We start from the raw sequence: 19630 nt of genomic DNA on the forward strand, positions 1-19630 counted from the left end.
AATCTAAAAAGTACAAGTAAGGAATACAGGCAGGGAAACGGAAACCAGATAAAATAAGGTTATTTCGAGTTTGAAGTCAAAATATGTACATATGACTCAAAAGATTTCAATTTCTCTGCCGTTTGATATCTATAGTTCATAGCATACTCAGTGTAACATTCTAAGTTTTCGGCTTTAGATCGACGCCTTGCGATATTCCAGCTGATTAAAGATAAAGATTCAGTGCTTTCCGAGGACCTATTCCTTAGCTCCTTAATTATAGCAGTGTCTGTTATGTTTTGGGATAAAATAACTGACTCATCAGACCCTGTTGATATTGCCGAAGACATATGCCCTCCCACCATCTCAATTTCCTGCGGAGTACCAATCGTGTTCCCCATCCCCTCCACTTGTCAATCGTTAACATCAAGAGATGACAGAATTGGATTACCATCAAAGTCCAAAATGGGGTTCTGTGGAGCTACCTTTGACAGTGCTACATTTACTCCACAGGGAACCTTCATGAAGGGAACTGTTAAAACAGTTGGATCATAAAAGAAGCTTAAAGGCAAAATTTTAATCCCACCGTCCCCCTTCACACACAGTGGCAAAGTCATCAATAAGTAATTAACCAATTGAGGATTGGCAAAATTAATCATTATGCAGTCTCCTTCATATACTTTTTTAGACAGACCTACCCTCTTCAACCTTCTTGCCATAATAATTCTACTATTTAGATCATCTTGGTGTCTAAGCTTTTGTCTCAGCCAATGTGCACATTTCCTTATTAAAGACCGAGTGTCTTCCTTCTGGGTACAATCAAGAGGGGGCACATTGGCTAAGACTAAAACATACGGCATACTGTCTGGCGGAAGCTGTAAAACCTCCTTTTGGGTAGTTAAAGGTCTAGGCCTGGAGGCTATATCACATTCCAGGATTAGTTTCTACTCTAGTGCCAAAAAAAGCGGTTTGAGCATTAGGTCCAGATTGGGATAATGGTTACCATGAGAAAATCTTAAATTTCTATTTTCAAAGCCCAATGCGCCTGATAGTGGACCTGCCGTAGAGAGAAGATCAACTGGGACATCCAGTGATGAGGAAGTGGATTCCTTTGCCTTCGGCGCCTGTTTTAAAGACTTGGTACATTTGCGATGACCTCCTGCTTTCCTTTTCTTAGGGGGAGGAGGGATCGCAACCAAATGGTCCATGGTGGCTTCATTGCATACATTAGGAGACTGCAGAGAATCCAAGTCATTAATAATGTCTTTAGATTGTGGCAAACCAAGGTTAGAGGTGGCTATTAGAGGATCTGCAGACTGGATATATACCAAAGGCTCTAAAGGGATTCTTTGAGTTAAACTATTAGCAGCCCCAATCCTTTCTTCTACTTGGACAATTTCCATTTCAATGGCTCCAATAACTGATGATAAGTAATGAGTTATTGATGATTGAACAGGCATACCCTGTACTCCTTCAGCCCCAGATGTAATATTCTTTATTTTGCCCATCGTCTCAGATTATAGTAGGGAGCAAGATGCCCAAGATTATACCAGTTCAGAATAGTGGTAAGGCACCAAAGGCACAGAAATAGAATGCAAAGCAAGAAAACGACTCAATTAACAGATCTGAATTGTAACTTACTTCACCTTTCTTCCATATGTAATATTAGCTCAGACCTCCAGGGCTACAACGTCAGAGGGGAGGCCCAGCCCGGTCTCAATCAGTCACGGACGGGCACAGGATGGGCCCACCCTTTGCCCGGGCTTTGCCCGGGCGCGTCCCGCGCTGTGGGAATCAGATGAGCGCTATACGTGCTTGGTTTGGGGGCCCCCGCCCCTCTGTGCAATCTCCGGTGTCCCAAGTGGGCCAAAAAGCAGTGCTCTGCAGGAAGAAACATCCTGCGCTGCGGGAATCAGCTGAGCGATATATGCGCTTGGTTTGGGGGGCGCCCCTCTGTGCAATCTCCGGTGTCCCAGGTGGGGCAAAAAGCAGTGCTCTGCAGGAAGAAACGTCCCGCGCTGCGGGAATCAGCAGAGCACTATACGCGTTTGGTTCGGGGGGCCCTGCCCCTCTGTGCAATCTCCGGTGTCCCAGGTGGGCCAAAAAGCAGTGGTCTGTAGGAAGAAACGTCCCGCGCTGCGGGAATCACCTGAACGCTATACGCGCTTGGTTTGGGGCCCCCCCCCTCTGTGCAATCTTCGGTGTCCCAGGTGGGCCAAAAAGCAGTGCTCTGCAAGAGGAATCGTCCATAATATATATATTTATAGATATCTTCACCGATCTCCCCTCTTGTTTCACCAGCGCGTGATTTAAGGTCTTCAAAAGCCCTGAGTCTGAGGCGAACACTGAAACCACGGTCTGCACATAATAGCATGTGTCAGCGGCTAGCGTGTAACTCCGCCAGCTGCCCAGCCCCTAAAAAATCTTCAAATAAAACAGGTCTTTCAGCAACTTAACCCTGCAAACTGTGGCAGTAATCTACTGGAGGTGGGACGTATCAGACACACAAGTCCTGGACAAACAACGCTTGGCTGCCACAAGCAACAAGAAGCCATTTACACTGAGCATCACTAGATAACCCCACGGCCAGAGCTGCCCACCCTGGAGCTGGGGAACCAGTTTCGAGTCTCGGCATCGGCTCAGCAGCCGGTGATTCTGGGCAAATCACTTCATTTTCCCTTTGCCTGAATGCAACCTTGTTTAATATAACTGGTGCTCATGTAAAGCGCTCCAATACCTGCAGGTCGAGTTAGCGCTATATAAAACTGCAACGGAAAAAAAAATGAAACTCGTAGGTGTCTTGGTCGGCTTTGTTGGAAGATGGTGACCCCTCCAAACTGGGAGTCACCTGGTAACTACTATCCATGCACCCCCGGGATCACCAGCCCCGAGACTGGGAGTGAACTCACCTTGGGGTCTCAGGTGCAACACTGCCGACCGACGACGAGACAGGAGAAGAAGGGGGAATAGCATGGGTTGAAATCAGGAGAAGGCGATGGTGCAACTTGGGGGGGTCGTCAAATGAACGAGACGCACGAGGGTGAAATTAGGAGACGAGTCATGAGGGTGAAATCAGGAGACTGTAAAGATGTAGCCAGGGAAGCTCTATACGAGTCACCAGGATGAAATCAGGAGATGAGGGTGAAATCAGGAGACACTGGGGGAACCCTCGACGACTCTGTGGCAGTCTGTCTTCGTGACCATATATATATCTATTGATTAATAACGAGTCTTTCTGCTGAAGAACGTTAATGTGAACAGTTTCATAATGACTCATCGTAGAGGAAACTGTGAGCAGAAAAGAAAGGGAGAAAAAGCTGAGACAACCTGCGAAAGGGCATTCTCAGAGACATTTATGGCTAATATTGATGATATTCACATACCTCCATTCAGTGATTCAGTCAATCCATCGATGCACTGTTTTTCTCGTGAAAGATTGATGCGATGGGAGTCTTCCCGCCTGCCACACCCTTTCCCAGCTTGTCACGGGGTGAGAGGTCCCACCACGCCCTCTGCATCTGGCAAGTTGGGAAAGGGTGGGGTGACAAATGCTCTCCACTCCCTGATAGACGTGGAGGCTAAGCGCTTCAGGGCTTGAATAAAAACGCCCGGGGCTAACTTGGCCTCTGCGTCATCAGGGGGTGGAGACTATGCCTTAATGCTGGGTCTTTGCTGAGCAGATGACCTCACAGGCCTCAGGGCTGTGAGATTATCAGCCCGGCAATAGACTCACTTTGGGCTTGCCTACACGTACACGGGAGCAGTAGAAGTGAGCACGTGACCTCACGTCACTTCACTTGTCCAGCAACAATAATACTGGTGTTGGGTGAGTGGGGTAGATAGTGCCCCGTTTTATAAAGTTTTATAGATGTATTATTTTTTAATTTAAAAAAAATGATTGTTTAAATGGGGGAGCCCTGACGCCCATGTACAGAAACCGCCACTGCTCGAAAGTAGAGAACAACACCCATCATCTGCCTTCTTACAAAACAGTCTCGCCCGTCAAGAACAATATGCCCCACATGCATCAAGAATGCATGTGGTACAAAACCAACGTGCAATGCGAAGCTCACAATGTGGAATGTGAGGCTGACAGCCTCCGTCAAGAAGTCTGCAAGGCTAACTCATGCGCTTTAAAGAATGCACATGCTAACAAGATGAAGAAGACTGTCCACGCGGCAGACTCCTGCTCCAGCCTTGCGCTGATGGAATCGCTGCCGAGACCTTCAACTGCCATACCCACGTAGCCCCCGAGTGCTCACGTAGAGCAACGAACAAAACTGCAAAGATTAAACTATTACCAAAGAAGTAAAATACAAATTACCTCACACATACCTAAATCCCTTAACTAAACTAACTGCACTATATAAGTACTTCTGAATCACTCAAAGCTCCCATAGAAAATAATTAACAAATCCACAATACTAACTAAAAAACATGATATCTCCTGTTTAACATTTTGATCATTCAAATTTGTACCATAACCTCAATTAACTTCCATAGACCACACATAACACACAATATCAACTTATACTTTGCTGTCATCGCACCACTACGTATCTGCAGGAGCAGCAGCGAAAAAGAAGGAGGAGAGTTGAGGGTTCTGTGTTTTAATAATGTTGGAATTCTTGTGTTCTAAATTCTTTGAAGGAGCTGCGGTGAGTAGTCACAGTTAAAGGAAATTTCATAATGTTGGCCTCCTAGTCTCGCCATAAAATCAGTTCTGGGGATCTAGTTGAAGACACAAGTAACATTAAATCAACAGGAATCACACAAACTGACACAATCAAACCAGCAATCAACCTTTGCTCAGACAGGGGCAGTTTGAGCCACTTGCCAAATTACTGCTGAAAGTTCTTCCTTCGAGTTAGACTGTCTGTTGATGACTAATGGGTAGGAATGGCCTCTCCCCTTGGCTCATTGCTGATATCGAGCATTAGGGTTAGCAGTCATTTATTGTGTTCTTTATTTGTCTCTGGTGTGTTGTTCTTTCTGGCTATTTTAACTCTTGTATCATGTATCAGGTGCAAATGCCTAAACCCATTCACCCCACGGACCCCATCTAGAGTAACATTGAAAAATGTACATTTTCATGCACAGACCATTTTTTATGGAACTACCGTCCTTCAAAATTACAGGTTTTACCAAGTGTGGGATTGTACACGGTAATGTCACTTGCTTTTCTACTCACCTTTTTCATCTGCTGAAAGGAAGTGGCAAATGTGAAAGGAAATTAACGCACATTCCGAGAAAACACGGGGTGAAGGGTCAGCTGAGTCCAACACCTGCCTGCTACTCTCAATTCCATGCATCTACGTTCTGATGGCGATAAATGGGGTGGTGATACCAGCCAGAGTAGGCAACACTCGCACTAGTATTAGCATCATCTCATCTCACCAGCCAGTTTGGAATGGCCCCTAATTCAGTGAACCCTGACGGTTTGTTTGACATTTCGGAAGATATTCTTTCTTTCTTAGCTTTGGTACAATATTGAGGACCCAGGAGCAGATAACAGAGGCATATTGTAGTAATTTATGAATTAATTGTGTGCTTCCGGAGCCAATACAAAAACGGATTCTTTTGTTTTAGGTATGTTCCAGTCGCAGATCTAATGAACATCTATCAAGAATTCTATGGGCGGAGGTCCATCACTGAAGGCGCAATTATCGACTGCACATATTTACTGTTTCTCGAAATGTAAGTTAAACCAGGCTTTGAGTCATTTTTCTTATGTTTCCCTATTTAAAACAAAAGCATCAGTTAAACTCATAGATAAAACGATTCAAAATGTAAGAAAATAAATTAGGTATTTCTAAAAGATGGTCAACAAACCACATTGACTAGTCAATGCAAAAATGAAAACATTTTTAGGTTATTTATGAACTTGTTCAGCAGGATCTCCCTATGTTATGCCTTTGGTTTGAGTCTCCCTTGTCAGGAGAAGCCTAACTCCCCCTCACCATCCAGCTGACACCTGAATACACAAATTATGCTTCTACCAGTCTAGGACGAATACGCAAAGGGAGGAACTGGTCTCAGAGCTAGACTTTTGGAATACACAAGTTCTTGCTGCAACCCTGGTATCCAGATGGGAAACACAGTTACAGCCAATGTGCCACGTTTTCTGTAACAAAGTCTGGGGTTTCACATAAGTGGAGAGCAAAAAACATCTGTGCTCCAGGTTTAGGGAATTGCCTGTTTAATCTACATTTTGGACCAGAAACCTTAGGAATTCTACAGGCATGACATAAGCTTCCTTAAGGCCTACCTTAAAGGAAGGAGCAGACCGTCTACTTGAGAGGTGCACTTGAGTTGCCCGTGAAGGAGAAAGACGTTGCCTGGAAGATGGGCACAATGAAGGAATTGAGATATAACTAGTCAAAGTCACTGCTGTGACTAAGGAAGCTGTAGTGCCAGTGGCATTGGGAGTGTTCATTAAAATTAACTGGATGTCTCATAGGCTTTTTGACAACTAATAAAAACAGTGAATTATTACGTCCTCTGATGATTATGTACAGTATTGTGTTGTGTGTTAAAAGTAAACCACCTTTCCCTTTGTAAGTAAAAGCACTGACTGGACCTTGAATTATTGTTTCGTATTGGATGTTTCATGGCGTTTTGAGACTCTAAACCCACACCCAGTGCTTAGTTTGTGCTTGTTGTTTCCGGTGCTGAGCACCGGCACTTATTTTTGAGGGCCGGGGCTTATTCTTCTGCCTCAAGCCTTTGCTGTGAGAAAAAGATACATATGGGAAAGATGGAGGAAGGGAAAAATTAAAAAGAGTCACAAAGGGAGAAAGTAGAAAGCTGCAAGAGTGAGCTGAAGGGGCAGGGAGTGGCTTTATATGGATTGAAGAGGCCCAAGATGGCTTCAGGATTACGCTGTGTAGGAAGCTGGCTCTGTATATACTATTTCAAAGTAAGAAATAGTGTGCACAGAGTCCAAGGGTTCCCCTTAAAGGTAAGATAGTGGCAAAATTAGATATTTCTAATGCTCTATTTTGTGGTAGTGTGGTCAAGCAGTAGGCTTATCAGAGGGTAGTGTTAACCATTTGTTGTACACACACAGGCAATAAATGAGGAACACACACTCAAAGACTTACTCCAGGCCAATAGGTTTTTATATAGAAAAATATCCTTTCTTCGTTTATATTTAGAACCACAAGTTCAAGATTTGAAGTTAATACATAAAATGCAAGGTACACCACACAGGTAAGTTTGGAACTTTGAATTAAAGTAATATCATATACAGTCTTTGTTAAAATGGCAATAAGCTATTTTGAAAGTGGACACAGTGCAAAAATCAACTGTTTCTGGGGGAGGTAAGTAATGGTTAGATTGTGAGGTAAGTAAAACACTTACAAGTCTCAGTTCCTGGGCATCGGGAGTCCACTGCTGGGGGTTCAAGGCAACCTCAAAGTTACCACACCAGCAGCTCAGGGCCGGTCTGGTGCAGAGGTCAAAGAGGTGCCCAAAACACATAGGCGCCTATGGAGAACAGGGGTGCTCCGGTTCCAGTTTGCCAGCACGTAAGTACCCGCGTCCTCGGGGGGCAGACCAGGGGAGTTTTGTAGAGCACTGGGGGGGAACACAAGTAGGCACACAAAACACACCCTCAGCGGCACAGGGGCAGCTGGGTGCAGTGTGCAAAGCAGGCATCGGGTTTTAGATAGGAAACAATGGAGGGACCCGGGGGTCACTGTAGCAGTGCAGGCAGGCACAGGGGGGGCTTCACGGGACAGCTTCTACCTGGGCTAGGCAGAGGGTTATATCATCACTAAAGGAGTGGGGTAGTAGGAACTGAGGGTGTGCCTGGGTTGATTCTCTCAGTGCACCGTGTTTGAATTGTTTTAGATTCTAAATTGGGGAAGTCATGGTAGGGAATTTTCAGGTCAGGGGGTGCTATGTAGTTCAACAAGTGGAGGGGGGGAGTTCCCTTACGGACTAGGTGGTCTCACACACATAATAGTGTCTTGCTTCATCATTTGACCACCTAGCCCCACCCAAGTAAGATGATACTACTTGGGCGGACTCAACCTCTTGGTTAAAAGAACCAGAGGGAGTGCTGAAATTAAACTAACTGGATAATTACAGAGATCCAGATGGGGTGAGAAATAAAATTACCAAGCAAGTCACCAATTACTACTGCTAGTTTTAATGAGGGTGTATGCTGGTAAGGTTAAGAACAAGGGGGAACAGAAGGCTCGTTCGATGATAATGTCTCTTAGAGTCTAAAAAGGAATACGTAAGACCAACATGTTTCTGCCCTCACTAAGTGCTGGTAGGTCAGGGGCATTCGTCAGGGTCGGAGCACACGCGATAGGTGAGGTGCTCAAAGTGAAAAATGTATGGCCTACCTGAACAGGTAGTTCACAGTGGGGTAGGTCTAAAATAGCCCGTAGTTGGGGGCGATTTGCCTCTGGTCTGGCTAGTGCCGGGGGGGGGGGTTTCCCTTGTAGTCACACTCACTCCAAAGGGAATACCATGGGGGGTACCTACATGCCGGAGCCAGGCCGCTCCGGCATATAGGTACCCCCCCATGGTATTCCCTTTGGAGTGAGTGTGACTACAAGGGCACCTCACCTATCGCGTGTGCTCCGACCCTGACGAATGCCCCTGACCTACCAGCACTTAGTGAGGGCAGAAACATGTTGGTCTTACGTATTCCTTAAAAGTCACTTAGTGAGGGAAGAGTTGAGGACACTTCATTAACTCCTGGTAAGGAAGCGTGTTAGGTTTAAGGCTCTTTGGTAGGTGTTTAAAACCTTCCATCAGCTGGGCCCTAATTACCTTAGGTTAGCCCTTACCTGGTACATCCCCAGCAGGTCATTGAGATCTACCAGTCAGAAGAAGGTAAATGTAACTAGGGTCAGCAAGCAAGATGGGGGGAAGAGCCTTTTCTGTAGATGTGGCCAGGATATGGATTAAGCTGCCTGGCGCTATATTAGAGGAACAGATTCCCAAATGATTTTTTGAAGGCTGGTAAAATCTTGTCTGTTTTCATCAGTGTAAGGGCTACTGATATTCCCTTGCTTTGGCGCTCCTTACTGAGTTTGTTCCTGCCTTTTACCTGGTGCAGCGTTTTGATGTTTTCAGGTTTAATGCTCCTTATAATGCAAAATACAAATACAAATAGAAATTCTCCAAACATTTCACTAATTTCTTGTGTGCTGTACTGTGCATCACACAGTGTGCAAAATGTACTTAAAAGTGTCTAAGCATAGGATTGTACCAGAAGTGTATCCGTCCAGTGTGAAATGTATGGAATCCACTATTTGTATATTATTATTATCTATGGATGATCACTACTCAACAGAGATTTTGACAATACATTTGCCCAGAATAGAGCCTAGAAGCATATAAAATATCCAAAAGACCGGCTGCTGAGTCAAAGTGAATGTGTGGCCCTATCTTGTTATAGAGTGCTATAGAAGCCTGAGGTCATCTTATGTCAATATGTATTCTGGGTGTTTATTACTCTTTGACCCTCATTAAGGCCCAGATTTATGGCAAAGTGGCGACAGTGCGGTGCTGCACAAATAATAGCAGCACCGTGCCACTTTTGAAATGCAGTGATGTGCCGTATTTAGAGGAAAACAGCACACCCCTGGGTTTCCCCCTGCATCAGTGCTGAATTAGGCAGCCTGCACCAACGCAGGCATGCTTGCACACCGTGCAAGGGTGTCTGTGTTGAGGAGATAGATTGTTTATGTGCAGAAAGGTGTTCCTTCCTACACATAAACAATCAATATTGGCAGATTTGGCACTTCTATGAGTGCTGAAAAAATGTAACACACATAGAAGTACCAAAGCTTCATTTTGGCATGATTGTTTATTTGCAGGAAGGGACACCTTATCATATAAACATTCATCTGTGGCATTTTGCTTCTTCTGTGTGTACTGCATATTGCAGCACACATAGAGAAAGCAAAAAAACAAGGAGGAATAAAAGCTTTTCTCCTCGTTTCCAGGGATGGCACTATTTTTTGGGGCTGCCACAGATTTACGATTTCTCATAAATCTGGACTAGCATCAAAAGCAATTGGTGTTGCAATGGAGCACCCACAAAAACACCCATTGCATGCCCCTCTGATGCAGAAAACTGCATGGAGGGGCCCATATTTACAAAAAGGCTTAATACCACAAAAAGTGGCATTACACCTCCTTGTAAATGTGGACCAGTGGTTAGCACCAGAGTGATGAAAAGTGACGCTTTGATGGCACTAATGTCTATGAACCTGGAATCATCCTCAAAATCCAGATCTGACAATTCCAGGCTCATTGGCCCTGAACTCAAACGCTTCAGAGAAAATGTGGGTTGTGCAACCAGCTGCCCCCACCTGTCCTTATACTGGGGTTTAGGGGAGAAATAAAAGCTCCCCTCAGCTGAAGTTAAAGTAACTGTGCTCTCCTGCCACACTTGCCCTGCGCCTGCTTGAATCACACTAGAGCCAAGGTTAACGTTTCTATAATGTTTACCACCTACTCCAACCACGTCATAGACGTTTGTGGATTTGACTCTGTAATTTTCCTGGGGAGGGAAAAACATCCAGAATTGAACTCGGTGTTATTAGGTCCACATGTTATTCTCCATTCCAGGAAAAACATTTTTAATCCCGTTATCTCAGGGAAAATACCAGCTGCTAATGTAAATTCCATCCTTGGCGTTTTACAGTGGAGATAACGTGGAATTTAGAATGAGGCTCTTTATTTTCTCTGCTTCCCTCATCATACCTTTTGTGGCTGATTGTTCCACTCCGTTGTCCTCATTCTTCTACCTAATGCACAAATACCAATGCTTTATTCCCACAATGAGAATGACTGTTACACGGGTATTGTTAAATCTGGCACGTGGTACAGCATGACTGTAGCTTTGGTATGCTTGATGGATTGGATATAAACAAAAAGATTTTTTTTAAAGTGAAAAATCCAGTCTGCGATTTTGTAATATGATCGTTTTTCTACTAACACCCTTAGTAATCCCTAGAATGTGGGGAATTACTGCAGGAAAAGTTTTAACACCCGATTGCCACGGTAATTCTCTATTTCAATTGATTCTCCACGCAAAGGCTATTTTAGCTGTCCTAACAGTTGTAATCCTGATTTAGCTAGCTCTAGCAACTATTTTACTGGTCAAATGGGTAATTACTCAATACTAATAATGTGGCTAAATGTCAGATGCGCTCGTCTGTGTCGATTTACAATTCTGAAAGGACGGGATCTTGTCTCTACGTTAGGTTGTTAAACGTGTATCATCATCCTCTTTGTGGCTGTGGAATACTTGTGAATTTTTGTGTGCTACTTTTTGACATTGATTACATTTTTATTGTGTTACAGGAAAGGAGAAATGGTTGCTGTTTCCACGGTAAGAACACTTCGGCATGACTTAGTAGAAACACAAGAGCATATTTACATTTTTTTGACGTGGAAGCCGGGTTTAATCCCGTTATTTTCATTATGTAATCATGTAATATTAACATAACAAAATAAACATAACAATGCACTTTTGTAATAAAATATGTTTCAGAAGAAAGGGTGGGCTTTCTGATCTTGTACTTTCTTCCTTTCTTCCTCACTCTAGCTTTTCCCAATCTACGCCAAGAAATCCACCTTTTTGGTGGATAGATTTCATGATTACTTTCTTGGTGGATTAGATGATATGGCGTTTTGGGCCACACAGATTTATCAGCTAACAAGCTTCATGTTGGAAAATGGGACAAGGTAAGTTAGGGAGTATTTTCACCTTTGACAGTCGCCAGGAATGCTGTGTTTAAGGAAGATCCACAGTGCACATGTGGATAATCTCAGACTCGCCAGGTGTCTCTGTGTCAGCACAGTTGAAAAGACATATATTTTATTTGGCCCTAGCTTCTCTGTGGTCATTCTTACAGTCTGCGAGTGATTATAGAAATATAGACAAACAGAAATCAGATATTGATTAGGACCAATAGGCCCATTCAGAATCCCCATCACCCACCTGTTGATAGCCTCCATTTGTGTGCCATTTGCTCTCTTGATTCTATTCCAGGTATTGCTCCTTGATTCTATTCCAGCTATTTTTTGAATTGCCTCATTAAAACTATTTTACGGACATAAATTACACTTTCGATTGCAAAAAAAGCTTCCTAGTTACATAACTCGAAAGTTCCGATTTAAAGAATCAGTATTTGACCTATTTTCTACCTAATGCTACTCAAGGTTTGTGTAAAATCTACAATTTACATGGATTCCTGATTTAATAACTATAAGTTGAGGGGATGGAACATGAATATTACGAAAGGGGGAGGAGATCGCAAACAATAAAAGTAGATTTTCACACGGAACTCACAGAGTCAACTTTTGTGGCAAAAATATGCTTGCGTAGGAGTAGGTCTGGAAATCGGATGTTAACATGGTGAAAAGCTTTTCTATGTATGGATAATAGTTTCATTGTGGAGCCAAAAATTATGGAAAAGTAAAAGGCACCAGTATATGACTCCTTCATACTTTCTTCTGTGGGTTCTTTGCATTGCAGACAATTCTCAGGTACCAGAGTGGGGACAAAATTAATATGGATTAATATTGATAGTGTTGATTTTTAGACATACTTTTTGTGGATCCTCTAAAATGAGAAAATCTCTAAAATCATAGAGGGATTGTGTAGATTTACTGATTTTAGTTGTGTGATTCAGCCACACAAGCCTACATCACAAGCAGTGAGGAAACATTCCATCAGTATTCCTGCACTCCTAAGTACTGATACCACAGCTGTTGATACTTCCAGGCAGAGGGTATTCTTGACCATTACTAGATTGTCCCTGAGAAATTAGAAATTCTATGCAGGAGTGGATATCTGTGCATGGTATTCAGGAATCGATATATCTGCATGGTAGTCTTTGCTTGTGAGTCAGTTTATAAAGAGACAATTCGGCTGAGTAAGGCAGGTAGAATGTCCATGTGAAAAACTTAAGAGCCCAGGTTTTCTTGGAGTATTTTAGTTCCTGATGGGGACAGCAAATCTCATTATTATCTCATCGGGAATTACAGCCCAGTTATACTCTGGTTCACTGGGTGTTCTCAAGCACGTATGCTACTTAGCCACTCCTTTTAAAGATTCACCAAATTTGTAGTTAAAATATATCTCCTAGCTCTTGGAGCACTCTTCGACACAAAGATATTTGCCTTATATGCTGCATCTATTCCTTTTAGAAATGTGAATACATTTATCATATATGGTTTCCTCAAAGCCTCCATGCTTTGGCAATCCAAGCTAATGTAATGTAAAGCTGTTTTCGCCATAAGAGTTTCACTGTAGCCTAGCAGGAGATCCGTAGCCATGAGTATAGGTTAATGAGGAGGATTGCACATGACAACAATGCAAGTGGTTTTTGGAAGAAGGTTGGGGTGAGTTTTTCTGAAGAATTCGGTTAAAAAGTTGTACACAGTATTTTAATAATATGTTTTAGTTATATTATTCTACCTCCACCCTAAAAATATTTCAGGCAAATGTATTGATACTGCCAATGCACAGGGTGACAGTCCTAATGAGGAGCTGTGTTACTGTCCATGCCACGTGCTGGTGATGTATTTTAAACCGTAGCAGACCTGGAAGATACTATCATACTCCCCAAACTTATGGTAGCCCCTCTGAGAAGTAGTGGTTTAACCCCAAAGTCACAAGTTTAAAACCCATCATGTCCATCCAGTCTGTCAATAGAAATAGCTTCAATAGACCACTCAATTTGGGAACTAATTACAAAAGTAAATATGCATGTCTATATTTACCTTTGTGTATATGTATAAAATTTTATTTCGGCATCAAGTACCATAAAAGTCATATAACACCACAATAAATAATCAATTAAGAATCACAAAATAAAAATGTGATTACAATAAATAAAAACGATCCACAGAGAGCAATACAATAAAAACAGTCCCAAAATACAGCATGGGAGCTGGAAAGTGCAATTAGGACTACAGAGACATAGGAGCTAGGCAATCTTGACCAATTTCCTTTTGATGTGCCACATTCCTCCAAGGAATTTAGCAACTGCAACAGCAATGGACAGACTCAAGACTGATTTTAAAATCCTCATGGCTGCAACATGATTTCGGGTCCACAGCCGTTTGCAGGTTGGCACAAGCCATTTCCTACATAAAGGAGTGTAAGATGGGCATACAAAGAAAACAAGGGTGGTTGACTCCTGGAACAGATTGCAGCTAGGACATGACTTATTGGTAGGGGCCCTATTCTGCCATCTAGTAGCAAAAGTTTTAAGAGGGAGGGAACCAAATCTAAATTACATATAGAGCATCCAGTCAGTCAGATATAGAATGCTATCCAGGTAAGGTTCTAGCAACCAAGTAGACTTAAAGTCCAGAAACTCGCTAGTTAGTCACCTTAATGAGAGCGAGTGAGGTATAGACTGCATTAACCACTCCCAGTAACAAGACTTCACTCTCTTTAGTCGGTGATGACCCTGTGTATGGAGTTCCATGAGTCTCCCAGCCCAATCGCAATCAATGATAACTTGACTGAGTTGATCCACTGGCTCTTATTGGAGGTATCAAAAGAACAAACTTCCCTGAACGTTGTGGCATAGGAGGAAAGTTCGGGAGTTGCCATGGTTCTCCTCCAAAACAGCAACGCTCTAAGACCAACTATGGCAGCTAATGGTTTACAGGCCAGATCCAAATGCAAAGGAAGAAGCGGAGAACTCAGGGCAGGGAGGTGAGCTTTCTCATGAATGTGTTTTCTCTACGGGTGAGCTCCTTTACATCCTCAAAGCCCCAGAGTTCAGCCCCGTAAAGTACTGAGCTGACAGACTTCATGTTATAAATCTGGAGAGCAGCAAATATTGGTTGTGTAGAGAATGCATGGTGATCCCTTAGAAGTACGCCCACCAGCTGGCTAAATTTTAATGATATAGAATTAATATGGGTTTTCCAGGACAATGAGTCTGATAGTTTGATCCCCAAATATTCAAAGGTGTTAACTCATTTTAATTTAGACCCACCTAGAGAAATGTACCCCCTGTATATTCTGTGTGGGTTAATAACCATGAACTTGGTTTTGAAGGTGTTTATTTCGAAGCCTCTCTTGAGGCAGAAATCGTCAAATCGATTCAGCAAGTATTGGAGGCCAGTCAGGGTTTTAGAAACTATCAGTGAGTCATCTGTGCAATCTTTTCGTTGAATAGAGCTGGTGCATCAGAGGGCTGCAATGTGAGGTGTTGAACGACCTGGTTCAAATATAGGGAGAAGAGAGTTGGAGCTAGTACGCAATCCTGCCGAATGCCCCTGACTACCTTGATCGGAACGGTGAGGTCATCTAGGTTCCCCCAACGTACTTTTGCAAAAGTGGGTTCATGTAATCAAATGATTATGGTCAGGAGCCCTGGAGGCATTCCAGTCTTGTTGAGGACCTCCCAGAGTTTACCTATGGGGACCAGGTCGAAGTCAGATTTAAGGTCTATAAAGGCTTTGTGGGAACTCCCCTTCCCTATCACTACAAACTTCCAATACAGAAGCAGAAACCGGCCTGAAATGGTGACAGGATGTTATTCTCAGAGATCCAGTCTTGGATTTTTGATAGTAGGGCACAACAGAATATCTTTTGCACTGTATCAATAAGGCTTATAGCTCTATAGTTGGCAGGTAGGGACCTATCGCCTTTCTTATCGATGGGTATTACCGCAGCACCCCTCCATGACTCGGGAATGGGGGCTCCCCTAGCAATTGCTTTGGATAAAAGGAGGATGTACTCGGCCCATTTGTCGATGTTATGGAGAAAAAGGTCACCAGGAATGCCATCGGGGCCAGCAGCTTTCAAACGTACTATGTAATTATTTGCATCTCGGATGTCTCCCAGGTTAAACAAACCGTCCCAATGGATGGTATTCAGCTGGGGTGGGAGTAAAGGGGCAGAGGTGGTTGTGAATTGGCTTTCGTCATTATAGAGGGAATTGAAATATTGGAACCAGTCTGAGGGCTGAATGTTATTGCCAATTACGTGAACTCCCCTTTGGTTTCTTTTGCTTACCATAAGCCAAAAGGGTTTAGAATCCCTGCATTCACAAGCGACCTTCATAAGTCCCCACCTTTCCTCCTCCCAGTCCTTCCTGGCCTTGTTCTGCGTATGCTTATACAGGTTCTGCAGAGTCCTAACTCGGGCAACATCTTTTTGCTTGATTGCACTAACTAGATTTGTTTGGGCCAACAGACAGTCTCGATTAAACCAGTTATCTCCCTCGCGGGGTAGAGCGCTACAAGTATTGTGGGTAGCTGATATGGTTAGTAGCTGTTCCAGTCTTTTGAAGATCCCAGTGTGTACATCTAGTAGAGAGGAACAGTTTCCCTCTTCCTCTTTCATCGTGGATGTCAACGCTACGCAGTGTGTCAGATCTTGATTGACTGTAGAGAGAATTTTGTCTTGCAGGATGACCTAGCTCCATCTTAGACGCCGTCTGCTGTTCTCAGCTAAACCACCTTTGTTACTTTGGCGGTAGTTGTCGCAATAAGCGCCCTTCCCCAAGGGGGCTCTAAACTAAAACAGAGTGGATTGTGGTCACTGTCCATTTGGGTACGGACTACCATGTCATCTGCCAAATGCCAGTGCCTGAGGTCCATCAGGATGTAGTCAATGCAACTCTTCCCCTGTGTGCCAAAGAACGTGTAGGCAGCATGTCTGTTGTATTTGGTTCTTCCATTGACTGCCCTCAGGCCTTGGCCGAGGGTCAAGGCATTTAATTGCAGGGCAACACAGTGCCACTTCTTAATGGGAGGGGAGCTCAAGCCTAGGTATATGCCATAGGTTATCTTCTTCCAGGAAATCGCCTATATTATCCAGACCGAGGGGTTTGAAAGTGGCATTGAAGTCCCCCGCTACAATGAGGGCATGTTTAGAGGGTCTTTCACCCAAATGGGTCTCAAGGGACTGCAAGGTGGCTGAGTGGTTGGGCCCCATTTTCCCCCTAGTGTAGATGTTGAATATGTCAGTGACAGTGGTCCCAGATCCCTTGAGACTGATACCAAGAATATCAGAGCTGTCGGGAGGTAGCAATTTCACTATGCACTGTAGTGAGCTTTTCACCCATATTAGGGGCCCCCCTGATGAACAACCCACCTTACTGGGAATAGCAGGTATGTGGTAGGTTGCATAGCCAGGTTTGTAGGCAGGTTATACATATGTCATATTGGTCGATCAAAGTATTCCAGTGAGGCAATGGAAGTTTAATTTAATACCTGCCACATTCCAGGAAACAATGTTTGCTTTCGGACAGGTGGTCATGGAGTTAAGCTATGGGGGAAGATTTGCCTGGAAATCTAGGGAACCTATAGAAAATCAACAGGCTTCCTTGGTGGCTGGTGCAACGACATTAGGTGGTACGGTAGGGGCCTTCCTGTCTCTCTGGTCAGGCATGTCCGCTGAGTAACTGTGCAGAGACAGATGAACAGAGCTTGCACAGCTATTGGATCTGTCGTTGGAGGCCTGTGCCTCGGGCTCTAGGGGTCAGTCTATCCTAGAACAAACAATTCCATCATCTAGAACAGCGTGGGGGGTGACACACAAAAAGGAATGGGTGGATCGAGTTTGAACTGTATAACAGACCCGTCTGGAGGATTGTGTTTTTGGTCTAGGGTCACTTAGTCATAAGCTAACTTTCCGTTTCTTTTAAAAAAAGCTCAATACGGTCGGACGGTGAGTTCAGAGACCTATGATGTCTGACTCTAAGGATATCTTTTCTAATTACTGAGAGACATCCTCTACTATGTCAAATCCAATGGGTGACCTTCTTAATCAAGGATTCTTCCCCTTCCCTCCCCCCGAGAGTTAAGTTTAGGTATATTAGTCATAAACAAATTTCCGAGGAGGGAGGGGGGTGGTCTTAGCAACATGTGTTCTACTAAAATGACGACCCTCCCCTAGTGTAGGGAGTATGAAATTGTGACTTTTGCCCCAACTTGAGTGAGAGAAATTACAAGATCCTGAATTGTGGGTGGATCTAAGAGGAATGTTAGCGGTAGAAAGCGATTGGTACTGGGGATGGGAGAAGGAGGAGGCACTATTGCTGTATCATGAGAGGAGCCAGAACTGGGAACTGGATCTACAGGGTTTTGGGGCGCTATACTGGTCTTGTTCCTCATCCGTACCCTAGCTTTATTAAACATATTGGATATACTTTCCTGCTTGTTGGTCAGCGGTTGGATTGCTAAACACAGTTTGGGACTCATTGGTTGGTCTATACCAGATGGTGGGGCTTGTCTTTCCCCGCAATCGGCCAGGAGGTTATCAATGCGATCAAGCACATCATTACAGCCCAACGTTTTAGTTTTTCTTGTGCTTTTCCCCCACTGCCCGCACCACTTTCAGTCGCTTGTCTTTTACCCATCTCTATGGCAATATGTTATAATGGAAAAAGGGGCCTGAGATGATACGTTAAGGAGGAACTAGAGGAAGGCAAAGCTATTCAAAAGTGCCCAAAAAAGAACCAGACTCAGGGGGGTGGCCCAGCCCAGCCTCGGTCGGAAAGCAGATGGGCACAGATGGGCCTGGGCACATCCCACACGCATCCCACACTGCGATATGCTCCTCATGCTTTATGGCTCTCTTTGGAAATGGCGAGTGGCAGCAGGTGATGCAGAAAATGGCCATCTCCTGGGGCCACAAAGCAGTCTGGGATATGTAGTCCCTCTGGTCTCAGTTAGCACGTAAATGCCCCCTCACACTTTATAGCTCTCTTTGGAAATGGCAAGTGGGGCCGCAAGCATCCTGGGATATGTTGGCATTCTGGTCTCGGTTAGCATGTCCCGTGCTGCGGTATGCCCCCTCACGCATTATAGCGCTCGTTGGAAATGGCAAGTGGGACCAGGTGATGTAGAAAATAGCTGCATCCTGGGGCCACAAAGCAGTCTAGGATATGTAGTCCCTTTGGTGTCGGTTAGCGTGTTACCTTTGTCTATTTTACTACTATGCCTAGCTGTAACTCTACACTTTTAAGATATTCACAATTTCTGAGTGTAGATTTCCACGTTGGTGTAGTCTTACATGTATCAACACCCCTCAAATCAGGAAGTGAATTCTCCCACAACAGGATTTATTATTGTACAGTTACTACTAATAACTTTGCATGTGTAGGTGGAGGCCTCCACCACCATGTCTGAGATCTGCTTATGGGAAAGCAGAAAAAAACTGATTAAATTTCATTATTCTTTCAAAATATGTTAAGTTATAGAAGAAATGTGAATGTTGCACATGTATTATTATCAAAGAACTAACAAAATAAGTCACATCAACTCATCAAATTAACTATGTGTGGAATAATTAATCAATTTAAGTATAGTAATTGAATATATGGATATTAATTTTCAACAGTAATTGCAAAAAAGTTTCACCCTCACTAACACCATAGTTTTTATTTAATAGTTACGAAAGTGTTGGTTAACATTATGGTCCTCATTATGACATTGGGGGTAAATGCCGCATACCGCCACGGTGATGGTCGCCACCACACCGCCGGAGTGGTGAATATTTGTTCGCCATATTATGACACACACACCAAACCGACAGAATACTGCCACATACACAAATCCGGCAGCCCAAAGGTCAGTGCTAAAGTGGCTGTATGAACGCCCATACCGTTACGCAAACAAAACAATGCCACCACATTAT

The 19630-nt window shown here is 43.8% G+C and overlaps 1 protein-coding gene across 2 annotated transcripts in view; it reads left to right on the forward strand.

Moving 5' to 3' along the window:
* Positions 1-19630, forward strand: part of GPLD1 (glycosylphosphatidylinositol specific phospholipase D1) — an 833365-nt gene that overhangs the window by 469763 nt on the left and 343972 nt on the right. For both annotated transcript variants that reach the window (XM_069218887.1, XM_069218885.1), the window contains exons 8-10: positions 5569-5676; positions 11317-11344; positions 11561-11700. In XM_069218887.1, coding sequence (XP_069074988.1) covers positions 5569-5676; positions 11317-11344; positions 11561-11700 — 276 coding nt within the window. The remainder of the gene's footprint in view (positions 1-5568; positions 5677-11316; positions 11345-11560; positions 11701-19630) is intronic.

This window comes from Pleurodeles waltl, chromosome 2_2 (genome assembly GCF_031143425.1).
Source record: "Pleurodeles waltl isolate 20211129_DDA chromosome 2_2, aPleWal1.hap1.20221129, whole genome shotgun sequence".
NCBI classification, from domain to species: Eukaryota; Metazoa; Chordata; class Amphibia; order Caudata; family Salamandridae; genus Pleurodeles; species Pleurodeles waltl.